Below are 27,262 nucleotides of genomic sequence, written 5' to 3' on the forward strand. Positions count from 1 at the left end.
CACTGCACTCCAGCCCGGGCGACAGAGCAAGACTCCGTCTCAAAAAAAAAAAAAAAAAAAAAAAAACTACAAAAAAAAAGAAAGGTTAGCTAGATGTTGGATGTTGCTGTGAATGGTGGTAAACTAGTGCCAATCCCCAGGTGATCTATCTCACAGCCACTGATGTGTTCCTTGAATTCTTTTAGAAAAAAATCCTCTTCCTCATGTGCCTAATATTAAGATGTTACTAACGTGTGCTGCATGTACGTAATGAAGTAGGTGCCACATCCAACAGTTACACAGAACTTTATATCCTGTTTTTAAAAATCAAAAACGGGGTAAACTATACCAGTGGTGAGATTCCTTCTAGTCCGCCACACAAAAGTTCTGATTTATTGTTGGCCGCATGACTTTCTTACTGCTCAGCGTTAACTGCTTCCATCCTTGATGAAGCAGTTTTCTGGGCTTAAAAATAACAACAAACCACTTGATAACATGGTACAGCTGAGCATGACTTCTCCTTACAAAGAACCGTTTCCCTGGGAGAACCGAGGGAGGAGCCCCTCATTTTCCAACATGACAGCAGTTCACACTGAAGGAAAAATAATGAAATGACTAAAGCTAAACATGCCAGTAAGTTTTCTTCTTTCCTTCCTGTTTTAAAATTGTGATGGGTGCTGAAACAAAGTAAAGAGCATTCAAATGAGCCAGATTCCTGGTTCGAAAGTGCTGTAAAAGCAAACGTTTCTGGGTGTGTCACTTAGCAGGACCCAGAAGGACTCAGCTGCCCTTTTTTTTTGTTCCACCTAAGAAAATATTAGAAGTTGAGGGAATACGCCTAAGAATTACTCTTTGCAGAGTCAGCCTTTCAGGACAATGTATTTTATTATGTGTTTTAATTAAAAGAAGTTTGGTTAAAGAAAAAACAGTGTAGGTGAAGCTTTTTAAGTCGATAATTTTGATGGAAGAATTTGCTGAGACTTTGCAGCTTTTCCCCAACTTTTCCCATCTCTGTGCACCTTTGTGATTGCACAGGTTCTACCTAATGCACGGCCTTCCTTAGGTTATGTTTTACAGAGATTTACTTTCAGCCCATCATAAGACAAGGCACAAGATGTTTCCATCTTACTTGAAGTGGTTTCCCTACATCTGCTCGACAGGGATGTTGTGAGAGGATAATGAGGTAAAGACCTAAAAATGTTTTCTAAACCATAGTGGTGACAATGCTACTTGTTTTTCTGCTAACTGAAGCTTTTCCCCACATATCTTGAAACAGAGGAGGAAAGCCGAGGGGGCGATTGCGACAGAACTTAGGGCGTGGGACAAGTTTTGCAATCCAGCCCTTCTTGGGAGAACCTTTCTCAGTTAAAGCGACTCTGGCTTGCGTTTAGCCTCTGAATGAAGGACTGGAGCAGGGAGACATGGTCAAGCCTTTCTTAATATTTCACACATTCCAGAACCTTGAGTCCGGTCTGCTGTGCTGAGGGTGCTCAGGCCTGGTTTATGTCAGGCGTCTCCGACCTTGGAGATCTTGGGCAGCTTTCAGCAGGAGCAGCAGCCTGTTGGTGCCGGGAAGCAAGGTCAGGGCCCCCACTCCGCCATGATGGGCAATGCGCCCTTTCCCATCACAACAAGTTTCATCACCTCCTGGCCACTCTCGAGATTTGCGAGTCATTCTGTTGCATTGTTGCTGAAAATAACTGGCAAGGCAAGGCACAGATCTCCTTCTCACAGCCGGTGCAGGGGGAAAGCAGAAAGGTTGCTGTGTCTCGTGTCTGGAACCAAAGAGCAAAGCACTTTCTAGACATTCCTTGTCAGAATCATTACCAGAAAATGAGTAATCCCAATTAGGAAGCGCCTTTTGTTGTATTTTCTTTTTTGTTTCTTTATGTTTTTTTATTTCCATAGGTTTTTGGGGGAATGACTGGTATTTGGTTATATGAGTAAGTGCTTTAGGGGTGATTTGTGAGATTTTGGTGCACCCATCACTTGAGCAGTATACGCTGAACCCAGTTTGTAGTTTTTTATTTCTCAGCCCCTTCCCACCCTTTTCCTCTGAGTCCCCAAAATCCATTGTGTCATTCTTATGCCTTTGCATCCTCATAGTTTGGCTCCCACTTATGAGTGAGAACATAATGTTTGGTTTTCCATTCGTGAGTTACTTCACTTAGAATAATAGTCTCCAACTCCATCCAGGTTGCTGCGAATACCATTAACTCATCCCTTTTTATAGCTGAGTAGTATTCCATCATATATAGTTTCTTTTTTATCTTTCTTTTCTTTCTTTCTTTCCTTTCTTTTCTTTTCTTCTGATTCTCACTCAGTTGCCCAGGCTCTGGAGTGCAGTGGTGCCATCTTGGCTCGCTGCAATCTCCGCCTCCTGGATTCAAGTGATTCTCCCACCTCAGCCTCCGAGTAGCTGGGATTACAGGTGCCTGCCACCATGCCTGGCTAATTTTGTATATTTAGTTGAGACGGGGTTTCACCAGGTTGGTCTCGAACTCCTGACCTCAAGTGATCCACCCACCCCAGCCTCCCAAAGTGCTGGGATTACAGGTGTGAGCCACCACACCCTGCCCTATACCACAGTTTCTTTATCCACTCGTTGATTGATGGGCATTTGTGTTGGTTCTACATTTTTGCAATTGTGAATTGTGCTGCTATAAACATACATGTGTAAGTTTCTTTTTCATATAATGACTTCTTTTTCTCTAGGTACATACCCAGTAGTGGGGTTGCTGGATCAAATGGTAGTTCTACTTTTAGTTCTTTAAGGAACCCCCACTCTATTTTCCATAGTGGTTGGGCTAGTTTACATTCCCACCAGCATTGTAGAAGTGTTCCCTTTTCACCACATACATACATGCCAATATCTATTATTTTTTAATTTTTTTGATTATGGTCATTCTTGCGGGAGTAAGGTGGTATCACATTGTGGTTTTGATTTGCATTTCCCTGATCATTAGTAATGTTGAGGATTGTTTCATATATTTTTTTGGCCATTTGTACATCTTTTGAGAATTGTCCATTCATGTCCTTAGCCTATTTTTGATGGGATTGTTTTGTTTTCTTCTTGCTAATTTGAGTTTGTTATAGATTCTGGATATTAGTCCTTTGTCAGATGTATAGATTGTGAAGATTTTCTCCTACGCTGTGGGTTGTCTGTTCACCCTGCTGAGTGTTCCTTTTGCCTTGCAAAAGCTCTTTAGTTTAATTAAGTCCCACCTATTTATCTTTCTTTTTGTTGCATTTGCTTTTGTGTTCTCGGTCATGAAGTCTTTGCCTAAGCCAATGTCTAGAAGGGCTTTTCCAATGTTATCTTCTAGAATTTTTATAGTTTCAGGTCTTAGATTTAAATCCTTGATCCATCTTGAGTTGATTTTTGTATAAGGTGAGAGATGAGGATCCAGTTTCATTCTTCTACATGTGGTTTGCCAGTTATCCCAGCACCATTTGTTGAATAGGGTGTCCTTTCCCTACTTTATGCTTTTGTTTCCTTTATTGAATATCAGTTGGTTGTAAGTATTTGGGTTTATATCTGGGTTCTCTGTTCTGTTCCATTGGTCTTTGTGCCTATTTTTATACCAGTACCATGCTTTTTTGGTGACTATGGCTTTATAGTATAGTTTGAAGTCAGATAATGTGATGCCTCCAGATTTGTTCTTTTTGCTTAGTTTTGCTTTGGCTGTGTGGGCTCTTTTTTGGTTCCATATTAATTTTAGGATTAGTTTTTTCTAGTTCTGTGAAGAATGATGGTGGTATTTTGATGAGAATTGCATTGAATTTGTGGATTGCTATTGGCAGTATGGTCATTTTCACAATATTGATTCTACCCATCCATGAACATGGGATGTGTTTCCATTTGTTTGTGTCATCTATGATTTCTTTCAGCAGTGTTTTGTAGTTTTCTTTGTAAAGGTCTTTTACCTTCTTGGTTAGGTATATTCCTAAGTTTTGTTTTTGTTTTTGCATCTATTGTAAAAGGGGTTGAATTTGTGATTTGATTCTCAGCTTGGTCACTGTTGGTATATATCAGAACTACTGATTTGTGTACATTAATTTTGTATCTTGAAACTTTGCTGGATTCTCTTATCAGTTCTAGGAGCTTTTTGGAGCAGTCTTTAGGGTTTTCTAGGTATACAATCATATCAGCAAACAATGACAGTTTGACTTCGTCTTTACTGATTTGGATGCCCTTTCTTTCTCTAGTCCGATTGCTCTGGCTGGGACTTCCAGTACTATGTTGAATAGAGAAATGGTGAGAGTGGGCATCCTTGTCTTATTCCAGTTCTCAGAGGGAATGCTTTCCACTTTTCCCTGTTCAGTATTATGTTGGCTGTAGGTTTGTCATAGATGGCTTTTATTACATTGAAGTATATCTCTTGTATGCCAATTTTACTGAGGATTTTAATCATAAAGCCATGCTGGATTTTGTTAAATGTTTTTTCTGCATCTATTGAGATGATCATGTGATTTTGTTTTTAATTCCGTTTATGTGGTGTATCACATTTATTGACTTACATATGTTAAACCATCCCTGCATCCCTGGTATGAAACCCACTTGATATGGTGGATTATCTTTTTGATACGCTGTTGGTTTGGTTAGCTAGTATTTTGTTAAGGATTTTTTGCATCTATGTTCATCAGGGGTATTGGTCTGTAGTTTTCTTTTTTTGTTATATCCTTTCCTGGTTTTGGTATTAGGATGATACTGGCTTTGTAGAATGATTTAGGGAGGATTTTCTTTCTCTGTCTTGTGGAATAATGTCAGTAGGATTGGTACCAATTCTTTCAATGTCTGGTAGAATTTAGCTGTGAATCCATCTGGTCCTGGACTTTTTTCTTGTTATATTTTCAAAATGCTAATATACAGCTGTCATGTTTTGTGTTATTTTACACAATATGTCAGTTTGAAGGGAGTTTTTTTTTTTTTTTTTTTTTTAAATCCTGTTTGGCTTTCTTCCTTAATCATTGATCCAATGCCTTTAAAAGAACAAAAGTAAATATTAGACCTGAGTTCTCAATAGGCGGAAACAATTGGTTATGTGTATGAAGAGTAATCTGATACATTTTTTAAAAAACAACTCTAGTTAAACCTTCATGCTGAAACTTTGACAAAGACTTAATGATGCTGATTTTAGTTTCTATGTAATTGAAATACATTATTGCATAGTCAAGAAAAGACTCTGGTACTTTGCTTTCACAGATTTGAAGAGATTTAAAAATATCTTAATGCAGAAATTACATAGTTTAAAAAAGCTTAATTGAAATATAATTTACATGAGTATGCCACATATTTGAAGTTGTACAATTTAATATTTTGACATATATACCCGCGAAACCAACATCACAGTCAACATATTCCTTGCTAATCTCTCCCTCCAGTTTCTCCCCATGCACCCCCTCCCTGGGAACTGCTGATCAGCTTTCCCTCACTAGGGATAAGTTTGCATATTTTAAAGTTTTATGTAAACAGTCATACAGATTGTACTCTCTTTTGGCTGGCTTCTTTCATTGAACAGAAAGATTTTGAGATTCATTCATGTTGTAGTATGTATCAGTAATTGACTTTTTTTTTTTTTTTTTTTGAGATGGGATCTCACTATATTGCCCAGACTTGTTTTGAACTCCTGGGCTCAAGCGATCCTCCCACCTCAGCCTCCTGAGTGCCTAGGACTCCAGGTGTGTGCCACTGCACCTGGCTGTAGTTGATTACTTTTTGTTGTTGGATAGATTCCTGTGTGTACCATCATTTGTATATAGTAGCTGAAGACGTGAAATACAGAGTGGGAAAAATAACTTATAGTATACTAAGGATACCTCTCGGAGTTTCTGAAGAACAACTGAGATGGGAAATACATTACAGATATAGAACACTAGATAAAATAATAATGGGGCCGGGCGCGGTGGCTCAAGCCTGTAATCCCAGCACTTTGGGAGGCCGAGACGGGCGGATCACGAGGTCAGGAGATCGAGACCATCCTGGCTAACACGGTGAAACCCCGTCTCTACTAAAAATACAAAAAATTAGCCGGGCGAGATGGCGGGCGCCTGTAGTCCCAGCTACTCGGGAGGCTGAGGCAGGAGAATGGCCTAAACCCGGGAGGCGGAGCTTGCAGTGAGCTGAGATCCGGCCACAGCACTCCAGCCCGGGCAACAGAGCGAGACTCCGTCTCAAAAAAAATAAATAAATAAAATAAAAAATAAAAATAAAAAAAAATAAAAAAAATAAAAATAATAATGGACCAGACGTGGTGGCTCACACCTGTAATATGACACTTTGGGAGGCTGAGGCAGGCGGATCACTTGGGCTCAGGTGTTAGAGACCAGCCTGGGCAACACAGCAAAACCCAGTCTCTACCAAAAATACCAAAATTAGCTGGGCATGGTGGTGCACGCCTGTGGTCCTAGCTACTCAGGAGGCTGAGGTGGGAGGTTCGCTTGGGCTGGGGAGGCTGAGGCTACAGTAAGCTATGATCATGCCACTGCACTCCAGCCTACGTGACAGACCCTGTCTCAAATAAGTAAATAAAAATAAAAACATGATGAAGTAAAAAACATTTCACATTTATAGCCCTGGAAAATGTTGGATTAAGGATTCATAATTAGCATAAGCCATTTTGAATTGGCAGAAAGTTCAATAGGCTTGAAAGAAGACTTATTATTTGAAGACTGTTTCATTAAACAAATGTTTTTGTGCAAGGCCTACATGTGGCCCAGAACTAGTTTCTACAGGGATACGGTAAGGATCTTTCTGTTGGCTTCCGGAAGTTCACATCTAGCAAGTGAACTGAAACATAAACATAAATAATTCCAACATCAGAGGCAGGAATGAGAATTGCAGTAAGAGAAACACAAAGTGCTGGGGGTGTTCAGAGGTGGAAGAAAGTTATTTCCAGCCAGGAGGAATCCGAGAACTTGTTTGCAAGTGGTGACATCTTAGGACTTTGAAGGAAGCTTCTAGTTGAATATATGCAGATGTGAGAGAAGGCCAAGGTCAGTGTAAGCCAAGATGCACGAGCAGGGACCTGGAGGTGGGTGTCCACAGGGGGTCATAGATCAAGACATCGGCAGGGTTGGCTCTCCTGAGAGCTTCGAGGGAAGAATCTGTTCCAGGCCTCTCTCCATGGCTCGTAGACGTCCGTCTTCTCTGTGTCTCTTCACATCATCTTTCCTCTGTGCCTGTCTCTGTCTCCAAACTCCCCTACGCCCTTTTTTTTCTTTAGCTACCCTGTTAACTAAATTTTCCCCGTTTTCTAACACCAGGCCTATTGGATTAGTACCCACTCTAATGACCTTGTTTTAACTTGATCACCTCTGTAAAGACTGTATCTCCAAAAAAAGTCACATTTTCCAGTACTGGGGGTTGGGACTCCAACATGTCTTTCGGGGGGGCACACAGTTCAGTCCGTGACACTGTGGTTGGGAGTGTGGGCTTTATTATCCATGCAAAGGAGGGTCACAAATGCTTTCATTAGGGACATCATCAAATTTGGTTTTTTCCCCCCTTTTTATGGAGAATGGGGTCTTGCTGTGTTGCCCAGGCTGGCCTCGAACTCCTGGGCTCAAGTGATCCTCCTGCCTCCGCCTCCCTAATGTTGTGATTATAGGCGTGAGGCACCACACCAAGCAGGGACATCATCAGAGCTGTGCTTTCAAATGCTAACCAGCTGTGCGTGCAAAATGTATTTGGGTCGGCGGACTGGGTGGGGTGAGGGGCACAGGAGGGACTCACTCAGGAGACTGGCAGTCCATGCCAGAACTGAGGGGGATGTCCAGCTGGCAGTGGAGGGAGTGAGCACTGGGCCAGGGACCGCAGCTCCTCCTGCCCCACAGGTTCTGAGGACGTGGAGATTTGGCACTGAGCAGGGATCGGTGTGCTCCTCTGTTGAGGGTATTGCTAGAAAGAACCACGTGTTGCAAAGAAAGTTGAATTAGTTCATGGCCTGTCATTTGGAGGTTATGGCAGGATTGCTTTTATCTGAGAGACAATCAGGACCTCATTATTCATCACCTGATGGTCAGGAAGTATAACCGTTCATGTGGGCAGTGGAGTCCATTATTATGGAGGGAATCCAAGTTTTTATTGCAAATGTTTGCCTTATGGTAAATAAATACACTGTATATAATTTTCGTTTCTGTAAAGCTTTATTGTTTCAAAGCTTTTTCCTTTTTTATTCTTTTAATGTCTGGAGGGCAAAAGAGGAGCAAATATTATAAATCTTAGTTGATATTTGAGGTAACTGAGGATTAAAGCAGGGTTGGGGCTTGTCTGATGTAACTGATCTTTGGCCAAGCTGGGACTAGTGCACCTCAGTTCTTATGGATGATAGAGATATGTTGATTGTTCATACAGTTTCCATATTAGTATAATTGCTTCATAATACTGATGGCTCAAGAAAGTCTGTGGTGCCCGGGTACCACCTGGTAGGCATCCAAAGGATGCTGCTGTTGCTTAATGAATGGATGAAAAAGCAAGTGCTTTTAGTTTGTCTTTTCTTCTACTAAGAATCATGTGATCTGGGTTGGGTTTTCAATTTTCAGTCATGGAGACTATAAATTTGAACAACTGTCCATGGCTTGTATTTTTAAAATGGAAATTGTGAGATATATAGTCCTTGAATTTTTTTTTAACATAAAAAATTCATATGGGCGTCTCACCATGTTGCCCAGGCTGGCCTCGAACCCTTATGCTCAAGCGATCCTCCTGCCTCGGCCTCGCATAGTGCTGGGATTACAGTCATGAGTCACCGTGCCTGGACTGAAAATGGTTTTTAATACTCCATGAAAAAGCAGTAGCTTGCAGCTAAAGTGATGTGATATGGTAGATTCTAATTAAATCAACCAAAGTAATGATATAAATTGTAATGTAGATTATTTACTTGGCAATCTCGGTGTGACCTTACATGTTTTGTGCCAAGCTGTAAGTGACTGTCTCTGATCTATGACACGGCTTTCAAATTGTGAGGGTTAATGTCATGCCACTATAGAGAAGGGTTTGGTGTTACCGAGAGGATACAGTGACCAAAGATGTAACTGTTCTTTGAAAAAGGTGAATACTAAACACATAGGGAATTGTTTTTCATATTAACTGTGTGGCTTCTTTGAGAATCCCATGCCTGGTTTTATATTTTATTTGTAAAAATTGATTGAGGCAAAGTGAAGTCTTTTGGGGTCGTGGGCCAGCTTATGCCCATGTTTATTATTAAGAGGGCAAGAAACACTGCTTAACCCACAGATCTTAAGTGTTGTATTTAAATAAAACAACAAAATAATGCAGATTATGTGATTTAAAAAAAAAAAACCAAAAACTTAAAGAAATGGGAAGCAAGCCACCTATATTTAAAACTTACAGGCCGGGGCAGGGCATGGTGGCTCATGCCTATAATGCTAGAGCTTTGGGAGGCCGAGGCAGGCGGATCACCTGAGGTCAGGAGTTCGAGACCAGCCTGGCCAACATGGCAAAAACCCATTTCTATTCAAAATACAAAAATTACCCAGACATGGTGGTGCATGCCTGTAATCCCGGCTACTCAGGAGGCTGAGGCAGGAGAATCACTTGAATCCAGGAGGCAGAGATTACAGTGAGCCAAGATTGTAACACTGCACTCCAGCCTGGACGACAGAGAGACTCCATCTCAACAAAATAAATAGCTGGGCGCAGTAGCTCATGCCTGTAATCCCAGCACTTTGGGAGGCCGAGGCAGGCGGATCACGAGGTCAGGAGATCGAGATCATCCTGGCTAACATAGCGAAACCCCGTCTCTACTAAAAATACGAAAAATTAGCTGGGCGTGGTAGCGAGCGCCTGTAGTCTCAGCTACTGAGGAGGCTGAGGCAGAATGTCGTGAACCCAGGAGGCGGAGCTTGCAGTGAGCTGAGATCACGTCACTGCACTCCAGCCTGGGCGACAAAGTGAGACTGTCTCTAAATAAATAAATAAAAATTTAAAAAATGAAAACAATTGGGAACAGATGTCGGTTGGGCTCCTCTTCACCTCAGAAGTCTACATATGTGTCTCATTCCTCTGGAAGTACAGGAATTGGGGCAGCCCCAAATCTTCCCTGTAGACAGGGATGATTCCCAAGGCTTAGTGTCCTGCAGCTTCCCGAGTTCTGTGCTAGCTGTCTGAACCGCTCTGGGTTGGCCTTGATGTGAAACCTTATACCCTCAAGTTCTCTAATAGAAGTACAGTCGTACAAGCCTGCAAAAGTCGTGGGGACTTTACTGATGACTGTCACAATGCAAATGACTTAAAGGACATCATAGTTGTCCCCAACCTTAAAAGTCTGTTGGCCACCCTGATTCGTCCTGGAGAAAAGCTCCTCTTTCCTTCTTACTCCCCCATGGCCGCCACCTCCATCGCTCTTCACATTTAAGAGCAAATAAATACATTCAGGTTGTATAATAGTATATATTAGAAGTTGATTACATTTTTTTTCTTTTTAAGAGACAGGGTCTTACTATGTTGCCCATGCTGGTCTCAAACTCCTGGGCTTAAGCAATCCCTCGTTAGCCTCCTGAGTGGCTAGGACTCCAGGTGTGCACCACTGCACCCAGCTGTAGTTGATTACTTTTTGTTGTTGGAGAGATTCTTTGTGTGTGTGTGTGTGTGTGTGTGTGTGTGTGTATATACCATCATTTGCTGAAGACATGGTGACATACAGAATGGGGAAAATAACTGCCTCAGTTCTTCTCTTTATCTCACTAAGCAGCCCCCTCCCCTCCTTGGTACTGTCTATCCCTCCAACCTGGAGGTGGGTTGGGCTCTGGCACTTTCCTCCAGAAACGCCATGCCACTCCTGAACAGAGTGCAGGTGAATGAAAACGTCTGCACCTCACTATGTGAACTGTGAATTTTGAAAACATAGTAATACTATGTTAACCTGGACTACGGAAGAAATTTGAAACCAGGTTATAATGTTTGGGTCCTTTTCCTTCCATATGGTCATAAATTAGAACAGAAATGTAAGTGTCCCTGTGTTTAAAATGAGAATAAATTTGCCGAAAGGAAGAAACTATGTTTATATCTGCAAAGAAACTCTTAATGTCTCCAGATTTTCGATGCTTCTGAGTGACTGGCAGCAGGTCACAGGCGTGGCCTGTTTAAGAGCTTGTCAGCATCTGTGGCCTTCACCCAAAGGTTTGAAATTGATTCCAAAAGGGATGCCACGGCCACTTCTCTTGGTGTACAGGATCTAAAAACAACACTGAGAACAGTGGATGGGCAGTTCTCTCCACCTCCTGGGTTCAAGTGATTCTGAAGCTGAATCACTTGATTCAGCTGGAGGATGTGCCACCTGGGAAGAGAAAAGCACGGGGTGACCAAAGTCCTTGAAGAGGGAGTCCTTGAAGAGCTGCAAACCAGGGAAAGGGCCAGGTCAAGGGATAAGCAGGAGAAAGAATGTCAGTCATTCTTGTGACTTTTGTAGGAGAACTTGGGCCATTAAAAAAGAAAAGAAATAATCAAAATAGAGTTGCTCAGCAGCTCCAAATAGAAAAAGGGTTGGATCCCAAGTCCACGGAGGGAGGGTCGCTTCGTGGTGAGCACCACGTTAATGGCTCAGGCCAGCAGATGTTCTCATGGCTGTGCCGTGGGAACACTCGGCGAGTTGATGAGGGAGGGATCGTGAGACCAGTGTTCTGTGATTCTGCCTCCAGGAATGAGGAAACATGATGTCAGTTTCAGAATGGGATAGTATAGAATGTATTTGGCTGAAAGAGCCTGCAGCAGCGATGGCCCTCCCCAAAATAATTCTTTAGGAGGATTTGGGCCTCCACCAAGTCCTGGATGGTTCAGCCATGCCAGTTAGCTAAGGCTCGTGGGATGCCCCACGCTCACTCCCTGCCTCCCCACGCCTAGGGCAGTGCCTTGAGTTCTGTGGTGCATCTCCCACGGTGGAAGGCATGCGATGAGCTGTATTTCATGGGGCTGGGTGCAGCCTGCACTTGGAGATGATGTCATTTTTAGCCATGTGAGTTTACTCAAAAGGAAGGTCCTGCTCTCCTAGTAAATCTAAGAATAACAACTTCACTGTCTGCTGCAGCCAAGTTGGGACCAAGCCTCGCAGCAGAGCTGCTGTGGTTTTCTTTCATCACCTTTCTTTTGGACTATAGAATTGCTCCATCTTTTGGGATATGGGGGGTGATAAATTGTGGGGAAAACTCCTGTTCCTTACGCTATATGATCAGGGCAAAAATCCTGAGAAGTGAAAAGGATTTTAGATTTTTTTTTTGAGACACAGTCTTGCTCTGTCACCGAGGCTGGAGTGCAGTGGCACAATCTTGGCTGGCTGCAAGCTCCGCCTCTCGGGTTCAAGTGATTCTCCTGCCTCAGCCTCCTGAGTGAATTGCTGTGTAAAAAGGAAGGAAATTCTGACACACTACGAGCTGGACGAGCCTTAAGGACATTATGCTGGTTGAAAAAAGCCAGTTGCAAAGAGACAAATACTCTATAATCGCACTTAAATGAGGTGTAAGAGTCGTCAAATTCATAGAGAACTCCTGCAGGTGCCCACCACCACACCTGGCTAAGTTTTTGTATTTTTAGTAGAGACGGGGTTTCACCGTGTTAGCCAGGATGGTCTCCATCTCTTGACCTCATGATCGGTCCGCCTCGGCCCCCCAAAGTCTGGGATTACAGGCGTGGGCCACTGTGCCCGGCCAGGATTTTAGATTTTAAAATCTAGCTTGCCACTCTCTGTGATAAGGAAATTAATTCAAGAGGAAATGGAAAAATAAGCAGCTTGCAATTGTGGTTTCTCCAGCAGATACATCCTTTGTACTGGGAAACAGTTTCCTGTAGAATATTTTCATTTCGAACACACTGCATTGGTCTTAGATCTGTGAGTTTAAAAATATGTACAAAGCTACATTATAATCTGATTTTTATCAGGGCTCTTCAGTCTTTTAGATTCCTTGGATACATTTTGTGTTTCAGAAATACATTTGCCCAAGCATTCTGGCTTTGAGAATTTAGATGAATTTTCCTAAAAGGCCAAGTGAAATATTTTCACATTTCTTTGCTTTCATGTTATTAATTTCTCCATGTAGAGATCTGATTGAAATATGTAATGTAGCAGAAAGAGATAAGATGAAAATTCTGATTTTGGCATTTGATGTGCTTTAAGCTGCGAGAAGGTCCTTTGGTTCCTTGACTTTATCTGGCGTGGGAGACTTTTTCAGACTGTGGAATGTTTGCATTGGAAGGGATCTCAGGGGTCAGAGTGCACCTCCTAATATGCAGAGATTGGCTTATAGATGCACATGGTTTCAAATGGCCGATTTTCGACTGTCAGGAGGACAAAGTAGATTCAGATGCACATGGTTCCAAATGGCCGATTTTTGACTGTCAGGAGGACAAAGTAGATTCAGATGGAAAGTGTTGCCTCCACTGGACAGAACTACTTTTCCTTCAACCTAGTTTTGAAATCACTTCCTATTTCAAACTTGATAACCTCTACTGCACAACACATTTAGCAGTGTCAATAAATATAAAAAGCCCTCTTTTTTTTTCTCATACTACATCGTCTAAAAAAAAGCTTATTTTTTTATTCGTTGATTGACAGTTTTTTTGTTTTTTTGTTTTTTTTTGGTTTGTTTTTTTACAAACAAAACATTTGTCATAAGTAGTTCCTAGAAAATCAGTCTACTGGCTGGGTGCTGTGGCTCATGCCTGTGATCCCAGCACTTTGGGAGGCTGAGGTGGGCAGATCACTTGAGGTCAGTAGTTTGAGACCCGCCTAACCAACATGGCAAAACCCCATCTCTACTAAAAATACAAAAAATTAGCCAGGCATCGTGGCATGTGCCTGTAGTCCCAGCTACTCAGGAGGCTGAGGCAGGAGAATCACTTGAACCCAGGAGGTGGAGGTAGCAGTGAGCTAAGATCGCACCTCTGCACTCCTGCCTGGGTAACAGACCCATGCTCCATGGGTCAAAAAAAGAAAAGAAAGAAAGAAAATCAGTCCACTGTTTTGTGAATTTTTAAACTAGAACACTGAAGTCAACTTTGTAAAAGTGAATTGCTGTGTAAAAAGGAAGGAAATTCTGACGCACTATGACCTGGACGAGCCTTAAGGACATTATGCTGAGTGAAATAAGCCAGTTGCAAAGAGACAAATACTCTATAATTGCACTTAAATGAGGTATAAGAGTCATCAAATTCATAGACAACGTACAGTGGTGGTTTCCAGGGACTGGGGACAGAGGGGAATGGGGAGTTGGTGTTTAATGGGGACAGAGTTTCAGTTTAGGAAGGTGAAACAGTTCTGGAGATGGCTAGTGGTGATTACATAACAACGTGAGTGTGCTTAACACCACAGAATTGTATGCTTAAAGTGGTTAAGATGCTAAATTTCAGGTGGCCGGGTGTGGTGGCTCACGCCTGTAATCCCAGCACTTCGGGAGGCAGAGGCTGGCAGACCACATGAGGTCAGGAGTTCGAGACCAGCTTGGCCAACATGGTGAGCCCCTGTCTCTACTGAAAATAAGAAAATTAGCCAGGCTTGGTGGCAGGTGCCTGTAATTTTAGCTACTTGCGAGACTGAGGCAGGAGAATCACTTGAACCCAGGAGGTGCAGGTTGCAGTGAGCCGAGATCACGCCACTGCACTCCAGCTTGGGTGACAGAGTGAGACTCTGTCTCAAGAAAAGAAAAGAAAAAGATTCTAAATTTCATGTTATATGTATTTTACCAAAATTTGAAAAGAATGAATTGCAGTGGCTGGAATGAACTACTGCTCTGTGGAAACAGTGCAGTAGCGGATTCTGGGTGACCCAACCCAGTCTGCCCTGCATGAGAATCGGAGTCTCCTGGAAATGCTCATTTTCCTTCTTTGGGGCAGGCAGTTCTTCCTCCTGGCCTGGCTAGGGTACTTCCTACCATCCCTGCGGAAACACCTCCTTTCTGGTTTCTTCCTCCATCCCCTTGGCTCTGTTCCAGTCAATACTGTGTTCCCCAACACACAAATGGAGCAAGAAGAGCTGGCTCCAGGCCTCTGGGGGCAGTCAGTGACTAGAACGAGAGGGATTTAGTAGAAAGTCAGCTCTCCCTCTCCGGAGAAATCCCGTTCAGCGAGGGTCCCCGGGGGGCACCAGGTATTGGTTCTGTGCAGTTTTAGTAGCCTGTGTCAAAATAAAACCCAGGTCAGTGCCATTAAACACAAGGACAGCAAGGAGTCTTGCCTTGTGGAGCAGCTGGAGAGAGGGTCCCCTGGGAGGATTCCCTCCGGGACATGCGGGTATTTTCAGGGAAGATTCCATTCGTAGGTCTGGAATGGATGTAGGGGGAGAGAGAAGACAGGTTGATGGGGGGTTAGGGATCAAGATGTGAACAGATGCATGCCTGCTGCTGATTACTCAACAGTCTCATGAATCCCCAGCGCAGCCCTGTCAGGTAGAATGTTGTGTGATGATGGAGATGTTCACGCTGCCCAACACTGCAGGCGCAACCACTGCCACTTGTGCTGTTAAGTCTGTGAAATATGCCTAGTGTGATTGAGGAATGAAATGTTCAATCTTAATTGGTTTAAATGTTAAGAGCCACGTACAGCCAATGGCTACCTTATTGGACAGCACAGCCCTAGGTCAGCTCTGGTGTGAATCTCGTCCAGATCATTACAGCCTAAGGATCCTGGAGCTTGACTTGGTTCTGGAAAGACTCGGGAATTCACATCTGCTTTGATTAGACCTGAGGATGACGCTGGGGTTTACAGTATGGACACTGGACTCCCCAAAACCTACTAGCACAAGATGACTGGTCATTAATTGTTTGATTAATTATTGATTTAATGTTTTGTTGTTGTTGTTTGCCACAGTTTCACTCTATTGCCCAGGCTGGGCTGCTGTGGTGCCACCTTGGCTCACTGCAACCTCCACCTCCCAGTTTCAAGCGATTCTCATGCTGCAGCCTCCTAAGTAGCTGGGACTTACAGGTGCACACAACCACACATGGCTAATTTTTTTTTTTTTTTTGTATTTTTAGTAGAGACAGTGTTTCACCATGTTGACCAGGCTGGCCTCAAACTCCTGACCTCAAGTGATCCGCTGGCCTCAGCTTCACAACGTGCTGGGATTACAAGTGTGAGCCACCATGGCTGGCCTAAAAATGGGGATGTTTTTAAGAAAGGATGATGGAATGTTATACAGCACTAAAAAGAAATGAATCATGAAGCCATGGAAAGACAAGGAGGAAATTTAAATACATGTTAGTAAGTGAAAGAAGCTGATCAGAAAACACTACAGATAGCCAGATGCAGTGGCTCACACCTGTAATCCCAACACTTTAGGAGACTGAGGTGGGAGGATTACTGGATCTCAGGAGTTTGAGACCAGCCTGGGCAACAGGGTGAGACCCTGTCTTTACAAAAAATTAGAAACAAAAATTAGGCATGATGGTACGTGCCTCTTGTCCCAGCTCTTCAGAAGGCTGAGGCTGGAGGATTGCTTGAGCATGGGAGGTCAAGGCTGCAGTAAGCTGTGATTGCACCACTGCACTCCAGCCTGGGCTAAGACAGCAAGACCCTGTAGAACAAACAAAGAAGAAAAGGCTACATACGGTATGATTCCAACTATATGACATTCTGGAAATAGCAAAGCTGTGGAGATAGTAAAAAGCTGAGGGATGAATAGGTGGGGCACAGAGGATTTTCAGGGCAGTGAAATGCCCTGTACGATACTCTAATGGTGGATCCATGTCATTATATACTTGTCCAGATCTGTAGAATGGACAGCACCATGAGTGAACCCTGAGGTGAGCTATGGACTCAGGGTGTTGATGGTGTCACTGGAGGTTGGGTTCGTCCGTTGTAACAAATGCACCACTCTGAGGGGGACGTTGATAGGGAGGCTGTACGTGATGGAGGGAAGTATATGAGAAATCTAGGTACCTTCTCAATTTGTCGGTGAATCTAAAACTGCTCTTAAAAGTTTAGCTGGGCACACTGGCTCATGCCTGTAATCCCAACACTTTGGGAGGCTGAGGCAGGCACGTCACCTGTAGTCAGGTATTGGAGACCAGCCTGGCCAACATGGTGAAACCCCATCTCTACTAAAAATAAAAAAAAAAATAGCTTGGCGTGGTTGTGGGTGCCTGTAATCTCAGCTATACAAGAGGCTGAGGCAGGAGCATCACTTGAGCCCAGGAGGCAGAGGTTGCAGTGAGCCGAGACTGCACCACTGCACTCCAGCCTGGGCGACAGAGGGAGACTCCGTCTACCCCCCGCCCCCCAAAAAAGAAAATTAAGTGTATTAATTTGATAGATTTATTTTTTGAGGTAGGGTCTCTGTCGCCCAGGCTGGAGTGCAATGGGTGTGATCATGGCTCACTGCAGTCTCAACTTCAAGGGCTCACATGATCCTCCTGCCTCAGCCTCTGAAGTAGCTGGGATAAGAGGTGTGCGTCACCGTGCATAGCTAACTTTTAAAGATTTTTAGTAGAGACGAGGTTTTGCTGTGTTGCCCAGGCTGGTCTTGAACTCCTGAGCTTGGTGATCCTCACTCCTTGGCCTCCCAGAGTGCTAGGAATACAGGCATGAGCCACTGTGCCCAGCCTGGTATATTAATTTTTTTAAATGGGATGTTATAGTGAACAAAACCAACAGGAATTCTATCCTCATGGGCTTACACTCTGGCAGGGAAGACAAACACGGAGTGAGCAAACACACGTGTGAACTGAGGTGTGTTAGGAAGGAGGTCTCAACTTGAGTCAGTGGAAGGAGTCTGTGGGGCTGATGTCAAGTGAAGGTACTGTCATTTTATCACATTTTAACAGGGACACTTCCAGTCATATGGTCCCTGGACACTGACACAACTTTTCCAGGCCTTTTTTTTTGATACCTTCCTTCTCATTAGAATCTCCTGGGCCAGTCCAGTGTCTTGACACATTGGCTGAACCCGTAAAAATGGGAAACCCTTGTTTCATCTCCAAAAAGGGTTTTAGAGGAAGAGGCGGCGGAAAGGAGACTTGGCTGGAATGGGGGAGAGTTCACAGGGGTGAGGCGGCAGGGCAACAGGCCCAGGGTTACAGCTCCAAGGACCGCCCCAGCCCATACCCAAGGCAGCTGTGGACGGGGCTCTCCAGAGGGCTGGGGAACGATCACAGTCACAGCCGAGGCTGGGAAGGGAGCCAGGGCTGCAGCCTAGTCCGCCCTCCAGCGCCGCCCAGCCCCGCCGCCTTAACTGTTCCTCTGGCTGCGGGTGCCTGGGCTTGGCCACCCCCACGCTGCAGTTAGTTGACTGATTCTGGATGCAGTGAGCATCTCCCGTGTGCTCGCAGCCCAGGGGCCCCTGGGGATGCTTGGGCTGCCTGCCTCTGCTTCATGTCCCCTGCCTGGTCCTCTGGCTCCCAGGCCTAATACGAGGGTGGCCGATTCCCTGGAGGGAGGAAATGGAGCCTGGATTGGGCTTCTCCACTCTGGCTGCACTTGACAACGACTTGGGGACTTTGAGAAAGGTATGAGCACCCTCCACCAATTAAGGCACAATTTTCCTGAAAATTCCTTGACATTTTCTAAGCTTATTGGCTATTTTCCTGCAGTGCCTTAGGTGATGAAGAGGGTGACCCAGAATCCTCCTTGGTTGCTCCCCATCCTCTAGGGAACCTTCTAGCTGGCTACTGCCTTAGTGGGAACCCCTTTCTGCTGGGAAAATCCCAGTAGGGATTTGGGTTTGGCCAACCCTTTCATCTCCCCCTCCCCCTGAGCTCCCTCCCAACTGAGCCTGAGGGCTGACTAGCGGGCCCAAGGCCGCCTCTGAGATCCAGCCCTGTCATCACCGTGCGACATCCCTAGGGAGCTTTCCCACCGCAGGAGGTGGCTGCTGACGGGTTCCAGCTGTTGGTGCCAGCCAGGAAGGCCTCTTCCCCACGCTAGACTTGAAAACTTGTCAGGAGCGCCTCAACCTGAACTCCCTTGGCCAGAAACTCAACAGCAGGCAGATGAGACGCGGAACAGGAGTGGGGAACATGTGGAGAGTGGGAGGGGCGGAGGCTCCAGGGAACTTTCCAGCATTAGGAGCAGGGAGCTGGCCCCAGAATAAAATTGCCTTGAAAGAAAAGAACAAAGTGTGTTGGCACAGCAAGGCCTTTCTTCCGCTCTGGGGCATGACGGAGGTCACAGCCCCCTGCTGGGCTGGAGTGGGGGCCGTTCCTCTTCAGTGGGCACAGGAGTGTGCTCTGCCCGGCCTGGCTCGGCCTCCTCTGAGAGGGTTTCATGCAGGCCTGGGCCGTCATTCCTGGCAGATGAACAAAACCCGAGAGCAAACACATTTCATATTCAGTCTGAATGCTCAGAGGAACCACGTTTTTCTGAGATTACACATTCTTCCGGCATTATGCTCTACTGGAGAACGCAAAACAATCCAGTGCAATGATGCTTTCTTCCCTTTTTACATTTTTGAGGACCACACAGAGGACTCTTGCTAGGTGGTGGTGGAGACGGAGGGCTGGCGTGTACCTGGCCACGGGTGGGATGCTCAGGAATGGGTTGGCCGAAGTGGGGATTGCCTACCTTCTTACCCAGCCCTTAGGGCCTTCTGGAACATCTCCAGGTAGGGCTGCTTCCTCAAACGTAAGGCATCACCAGAGAGAAGGGCTGTTTGTGTGGGGTGCAGGGAGGACGCTTGAGTTCAGCGGCCCTGCCCCTTCCAGGCTGTTTGAACTTGGACAAGTCACTTAACCCCATGAGCCTCTGTTTTCTCACTTGTGAAAAGGGGAAAATGTATAGTCGGGCCTTGGTGGAGGCAGACAAGAATGAGAGAAGGAAGGTGTTTCCCCTCCTCATCCCCCCAACCCCTGGAGCAGCCCTTGTTTTTTCATTTTGCTATTGGGCTTCCTCTTTAGTTTTCTTGGAAAAGGCTGGCTGGAACTTTGTAACATCTGCATGCCTGGCCGCCACCCCAGACCCCTTAAATCAGAACCTCTGAGGGTGAGACCCAGGCATGGGTATTTTTTCACAGTTTCCGGAGTGATTCTGATGGTTCAAGCTAAGAACCACTGCCCGAAAGACCAAGGCAAACAGGCCAGGCATGGTGGCTCATGCCTGTAATCCCAGCACTTGGAGGCTGAGGTTGGGGAATCACTTGAGGCCATGGGCTCGAGACCAGCCTGGGCAACATAATGAGACCCTAACTCTTAATAAAATAAAAAATTGGCCAGGCACGGTGGCTCACACCTGTAATCCCAGCACTTTGAGGGGCCAAGGTGGGTGGATCACCTTAGGTCAGGAGTTCAAGACCAGTCCACCCAACATGGTGAAACCTGTCTCTACTAAAAATACAAAAAATAGCTGGGCGTGGTGGCAGGTGCCTGTAATCCCCACTACTTGGGAGGCTGAGTCGGGAGAATCGCTTGAACCCGGGAGTCAGAGGTTGCAGTGAGCCGAGATCGCACCATTGCACTCCAGCCTGGGCAACAAGAGTGAAAAAATAAGTATATAAATAAATAAATAAAATTACCCAGGCATGGTGGCTGTAATCTCAGCATTTTGGGAGGCCGAGGTGGGAGGATTGCTTGAGCCCAGGAGTTTGAGGTTGCAGTGAACCATGATTGTACCACTGCACTCCAGCCTGGGCGACCAAGTGGTACCTATCTCTACAAAACAAAAAACACAAGAAAAACCAAAGGAAACAGGGACAGTGGAAGGTGCTAGGAAGTCTAACGGGCTTGGCGGGTCCTGGCTGTCAGCAGGGCCCTCTTGGGATTCTGCAGGGTGCCTGGCCAGTCCCCGTGGGGTGGATCCTATACCCAGGGTGTAATTGTCAGGGTGTGGCCCTGGGGGAGGATGTCAAAGGTCCATCACGTGTCAAAGGTCCAGCACATGATTTGTGCTTTCCTTAGGGAGGTAACTTTGAAGTCCACCTGCCACAGGGCTGGTGCTTGGGAGGGAATAGATTTGCTAGGTAATCCCCCTGCTGCTTTTGTCCCGCCTCCCCCATGGGCAGCTCTCAGCAACCCATGTGGAAAAGTGACACTCAGCTTGTTGCTTTCTGGGAATTGGCTCAAGAAGAAGGCCAGCTGCTGGTGCTGGTGTAAGAAATGAAGAGGAGCTGAAGAGTTTCAAGAGAGATGATTTCCAAGGCAGGAAATCGCAATTGGGCTGAAGTAGGGAGGCCCCATCCTGTGTGGCTGTGGTTTTTGCCTGTGCTGTGAACGGGGTCCCTGTGGGGGCTGAACTCCTGCCTCCATCCCTGGTGAGCCCAGGGCTGCGGGGCTGTCGAAGTCTGTTGTGGGCCCAGGCCCAGCCCTGAGTCTGGAGGGCTTTCCAGCTCGCGCAAAGCTCTCTGCATTGCTCAGGGCATGAGGGAATGTGCACTGTCATTAGGGCTTTTTGAGAGCTTCCAATTCTGCTTCCTGATTTCTGTCACTGACAGTATGAACCAGGGCATCTCTGTAAAAAAGTGAACACAAATAGCGTGAGCTGCTATCTCCAAAAGCTGGTGGCCACCTTTGCTAGTGTCGGGGAAGGGAGGTGCAGCAGTAAACACACAGACACGATGGAGAGCAGGGCGCCAGGGATGTTTCTTTCTTTTTCTTTTTTATGAGACAGTCTCGCTCTGTCGTCCAGGCTGGAGTGCAGTGGAATGATCTTGGCTCACTGCAACCTCTGCCTTCTGGATTCAAACAATTCTCATGCCTCAGCCGTAGCTGGGACTACAGGCACACGCCACCACGCCTGGCTAATTTTTGTATTTTTTGTAGAGACAGGGTTTTACCATGTTGGCCAGGCTGGTCTCGAACTCCTGGCCTCAAGTGATCCGCCCGCCTCGCCCTCCCAAAGTGCTGGGATTACAGGCATGAGCCACCATGCCTGGCCAGGAATATTTCTTTAAAACACAAAACAAAACAATCGCTAGTGACACCTGAAACAGGTCCCCACAAACTGTGAATTGTAGAACAGATGATTGGTGAAACAGAAGCTTGGTTTGGAGGCTGAAAAGTGTCCTTCTCAAATGGGAGTCTTGGTGATTTTCTAAGCTGTGTCTTCCCCTTGCTGGGAAACAGGGGTGCTCAGGGCAGGTGAAGGATCGGAGAGCCCCTGCCTTCCTGAGGCTGATCTGAGTCAGGCTGAACCCCCCACAGCCAGATCTGAACTGAGGAGACTGACATCCCCTCTGGGCCAACCCGGAGAGCAGGCAGGGTCCTGCGTGCCCTGAGTCCTCTTTATTTGGGTCTAGCGCTGGAAGATGCTTGTAATGGCAGCCGATAAAGAAGAGATGCCATCCCTTGTGTCCACAGGTATCGAGTGAACTTCAGACCTAGGTATGTCACTAGGTATAAGACAGTGACGCAGTTGGAATGGAGGTGCTGTCCTGGCTTTAGAGGGGGAGATTGCCAAGAAGGTCCCAAAGAGCCCGTGAAGACCCTCCAACCCACGCCCGCTCGGCCTCGAAACAGCTTGAAGCAAGCCACAGGTAACTTCTTATTTGTGCTGTTATGTATGGCCACCTTTAATATTTCCGGTGCTCCTTCAAACAACGGGATTTGTGCTTTACAGTGGTGAACATTGAATGGCCTACAAATAACACACATAGATGCCTGCGGTAGCCACACGTGACAAATTTATTCGTAGGAGCAGTAGCAGTTGTAAGACAAACTTCATTGCAAGTAAATTGCTTTGCTAGGGCCAGCTTGTTGTGAAAGCCAGTGCCTTAAAAATCAGGGTAGGAAATGCCAGTGGGTTCAGATTTGTGTCACCTGGAGGCACAGTTTTAAAGAGATTCAGATGTAATGATGTACTGTTTGTTTTTACTTGGGTGCATACATCTGAATTTAAAGGGGGTTAAAATTGTTTTTATTTTTTATTTTTATTTTTTGAGATGGAGTCTCGCTGTGTCACCCAGGCTGGAGTGCAGTGGCACAATCTCGGCTCACTGCAACCTCTGCCTACCTGGTTCAAGCAGTTCTCCTGCCTCAGCCTCTAAGTAGCTGGGATTACAGGCACCTGCCACCACACCGGCTAATTTTTGTACTTTTGGTAGAGATGGGATTTCGCCATGTTGGCCAGGTTGGTTTCAAACTCCTGACGTCAGGTGATCTGCCCACCTCGGTCTCCCAAAGTGCTGGGATTACAGGTGTGAGCCACTGTGCCTGGCCATCACTTCATCTTTTTAAGTTCAGTCACAATAAATGTAGCATAGTTTTCTTATGAAATTAGATGCTTAAATGATATTTTACCATGAGGTGTTCTCAATTTTGAAACTTGTAGTGCTTCCCAACGTTGTCTGTAAAAATAGATTTTAAAATGCTTTTTTAACTACAAAAGTAATGCATGTCAATTAAAGAATGTTTATAAAATATAGGAAAAATATTTAAGGATACATAATCTCATGACTAAATGAGAACTACTGTTGACATTTTGTTATAGAACCTTACTCTCTTTCCTATGTCTGTACATTCATTTTGTTAAAAATTCATTCATCTCACAAATATTTATTGAACTTCTGTATCTGTCAAGCTCTATACTGGGTACTTGGAATAAGTGAGAAAAAAAGCAGACAGAGTCCCTGACTTTGTAGAAGGCAGACATTAGACAGTAATTACAATAATTCATGACAGGTACTGGGATGGGGGGAACATGATATGGGAGCTGGGGGCTTGTAATTGTTTATTTTTGTTTTGTTTCATTTTAGTTTTTGTTTGACAGAAGTTTAAGCATGTTGTAGTTTAAGCTGAACAGCTTTATAAGGACGAATAGGAAAAACAATGATCACCCCCAAACCCTTTTCCCTCATTTTCCCTTCTCAGAGGTAGTACTTTAAACTCTTCAGATGAATCTTTTGGAATTTACCTCCACATCTATTGGTTTCTCATTATGGAAGGTGAGAATTTAACTCCCTTTCATCCACTCCTGAACACATGGCTCCTATCCCCCCATCCCTTCCATATAGTTAGACCGTATTCTTTATTTGTTCAGAATTCAATGTTTACATTGTAATAACTATGTAGATAATGTTTACAGCTGAGCCATGTGGTGTACTGTGAATAGGTTTTCTTTCTACACAGCTGCCTGAATCCTTACAGTTAATCATTGTCTTATGTTTTTCCTTTGCTTGGTTTTCTTTTTATTGCTATTTCAACCCAGCTCTTCTCTGGTTCTCTAAATGTCCCCTCCATATGAAACAGACACAGCAGTTTCATCTTCTTGAAGAAGTCTCCTTTGAGCCTTCTCACTTGTCCTACCTGGACGGGACGTTCTCTTTCCCTGTCATCACCCGAGGATGTTAACTTACCCCTCTCCTATTGAATTCCCTGTTTCCTGTGTCGCCTGCTCCCTCTTTCTTGGTTTATCCCCTTGCTTTGCTTGAGCATGTCCTTTAGTAGCTTCATGAGACAATTACATGGGAAGCAAACTTTTTACCACTTTATAGTGTGAAAACTATTTTTTATTCTAGCTTCAGAAATCTAGGTCGGAAATCAATTTCCTTCAGAATTTTCAAAATAGTGCTCAGTTTTTCTCTAGCTTCCAATATTGCTGTTAAAAAAAGACCAAAACTCTTCTGACTCCCAGTTTTTTGTGTGTGAATTGAATAGTTTTTTTTTTTTTTTTTTTGTCTCCCCCCTCCTTTTTTTGTCCTTTTAGTGGGATTTTAGGAAGGAGTAAAAAGAAATGCTTATCCTCTGATATATATGTTTGAAAGTTTATCCCCTTCAAATCTCATGTTGCAATGTGATCTTCACTGTGGGAGGTGGGGCATCATGGGAGGTGTTTGGGTCATGGAGGTTGATCCTTCATGAATGGCTTGATGCCCTCCTTGCAGTAATGAGTGAGTTCTTGCTCTGTTAGTACACATGAGAGCTAGTTGGTTGGAAGAGCCTGGCGCCTTCTTCCTTCCCTCTTGCTCCCTGTCTTACCATGTGACACATTGGCCCCCTCTTCATCTTCCATCATGAGTAAAAGCTTCCTGAGGTCCTGACCAGAAGCAGATGCTGCTTGTACAGCCTGCAAAACTGTGGGCCAAATAAACCTCTTTTCTTCACAAATCACCCAGTCTCAGATATTCCTTTATTTCAATACAGAATGGACGAACATATCCTGAATTCACTGTCATTATAAAAAAACATACTATTTTTGCAACTTTTTCTTTTTTAGAGACAGGGTCTTGCTCTGTAACCCAGGCCGGAGTGTAGTGGCATGATTATAGCTCACAACCTTGAACTCCTGGACTCAAGTGATCCTCCCACCTCAGCATCCCAAAATGCTGGGGTTACAGGCGTGAACCACTGCACTTGACCTGGAGCTTATTTTTTACTGAATAACCTATAATGGACAACCTTCCATGTCATGAAATATTCTACAATACCACTTAATGACTTGAGAGAATGTGAGTTACTGAACACCATCCTCTACTGTTGGTCACTTAGGTTGTTTGTAATTTTTCACTATTATAGATCATGTATGAATACGCATCTTTTCCTATTAAATTTTTGTACTCATTTCTGATTATTTACTAGAATAAATTTCTTGAAGTGTAATTGTAGGGTCAAAAGATTCTGAGTATTTTGATACATATTGCCAAATTATCCTTTGAAAAAAATGCAATTTGCACAGTCACCAGTGGCATATGAGCAAAGCGTTTCCTTACATCCTCAATCTTCCCCTTCACTGCCCTTTGTTTTGTTTCCTTTGCTCAGAACAGCATTTCCACTTGCATATGACTCAATGACCTGTTTCTTTCTTTAGCATCTTAGGAGAGAATAAATATTTCAGTAAGGAAAACGAGGTGTTCTTTTTAGTTGTCTGCAAAAAGAAAGATTCTTGGGAATTTGGATATCTGAATTTCAGATTTGGTTTTACTACTAACTTGATTTTAATAATAGCTGCTATTATGAGCTTGTGCAAAAGTTCAGAGGAGGAAAAAACAATGATCATTGAATTCAAATATCTATAGCATTCTAAATTAATTTCCAATGTTTTCCAGTGTATTGTGTTAATGCATTTTATTTAATTGCAACCTATGTTGTGTTTGACTTTTTCTACTTTATATGATATGTCTCACTATAGTTGCCAAGTTTGTCAGTGTTAACCTCTTTCAGTATTTCTTTTTTTTTTTTTTTTTTGGAGATGGAGTCTTGCTCTATCACCCAGGCTGGAGTGCAGTGGCCGGATCTCAGCTCACTGCAAGCTCCGCCTCCTGAGTTTACGCCATTCTCCTGCCTCAGCCTCCCGAGTAGCTGGGACTACAGGCGCCCGCCACCACGCGTGGGTAGTTTTTTGTAGTTTTTAGTAGAGACGGGGTTTCACCATGTTAGCCAGGATGGTCTCGATCTCCTGACCTGTGATCCGCCCGTCTCGGTCTCCCAAAGTGCTGGGATTACAGGCTTGAGCCACCACGCCCGGCCAGTATTTCTTTCTTTTTTTTTTTTTTTTTTTTTTATGAGACAGGATCTCTCTCTGTTGCCCAGGCGGGAGTCAGTGGTGCTATCTCGGCTCACTGCAACCTCCGCCTCCTGGGTTCAAGTGATTTTTCTGCCCTAACCTCTCTAGTAGCTGGGATTACAGGCACCCGCTACTACACCTGGCTGATTTTTGTATTTTTAGTAGAGATGGGGTTTCACATGTTGGCCAGGCTGGTCTTGAACTCCTATCCTCAAGCAATCCACCTGCCTCAGCCTCCCAAAGTGCTGGGACTACAGGTGTGAGCCGTCATGCGCGGGCGCAGTATTTCTTGTATCCTGCTGTACTCAGGGCATAGTTTGTTTCTTATTGTCCTATTGCTGCAGGTTTTGATAGTCCCCTTTTTATTTATCTCTATGTCTATTAATTTATCTTTGTTTTAGGACTCATCACTATCATTCCCCCCTTATCATTATTAAAAATTAATATTTTTTTTCTTTCTTTTGGATTGTTTCCTTGGTGTTTTCTCACAATAAGATTACCCAAAATTCAGTGTTTGCATTCTTCTTCTTTTTTTCTTCTTTCTTTCTTTTTTTTTCTTTTTTTCTTTTTTTTTTTTTTTAAAGATTCAGGGTCTTGCTATATTGCCCAGGATGCCCTTGAACTCCTGGGCTCACACCATCCTCCCACCTCCCTAGTAACTGAGACTACAGGCACACACCACCTCCCTGAGCAACTTTCGATATTTGCATTCTTTGACTTAGTGAATCTTACTATATATGGTCAGACGGTGCTGCTGTTAGAAGACACTGATGGAATAGTTGCTTTATCTCTATTGTTTTTTGTCTCCCAAACTGCAAGCAGGGCTAAACAATGTCTCTGAGACTCTTCGAGCACAGAGATGTTAATAAAAGTAAAAGAGAAAACATTCAGGCACTGCTTTGAGGGTAA

General features: G+C 44.5%; 1 protein-coding gene across 1 annotated transcript in view; it reads left to right on the forward strand.

Annotated features, from left to right (window-relative positions):
• Nucleotides 1-27,262, forward strand: part of EMILIN2 (elastin microfibril interfacer 2) — a 61,085-nt gene that overhangs the window by 9,597 nt on the left and 24,226 nt on the right. The window contains exon 3 of the mRNA XM_033178213.1: nt 22,213-22,388. Coding sequence (XP_033034104.1) covers nt 22,213-22,388 — 176 coding nt within the window. The remainder of the gene's footprint in view (nt 1-22,212; nt 22,389-27,262) is intronic.

The sequence above is a fragment of the Trachypithecus francoisi genome, unplaced genomic scaffold (genome assembly GCF_009764315.1).
Source record: "Trachypithecus francoisi isolate TF-2019V2 unplaced genomic scaffold, Tfra_2.0 Lachesis_group19, whole genome shotgun sequence".
NCBI lineage: Eukaryota > Metazoa > Chordata > Mammalia > Primates > Cercopithecidae > Trachypithecus > Trachypithecus francoisi.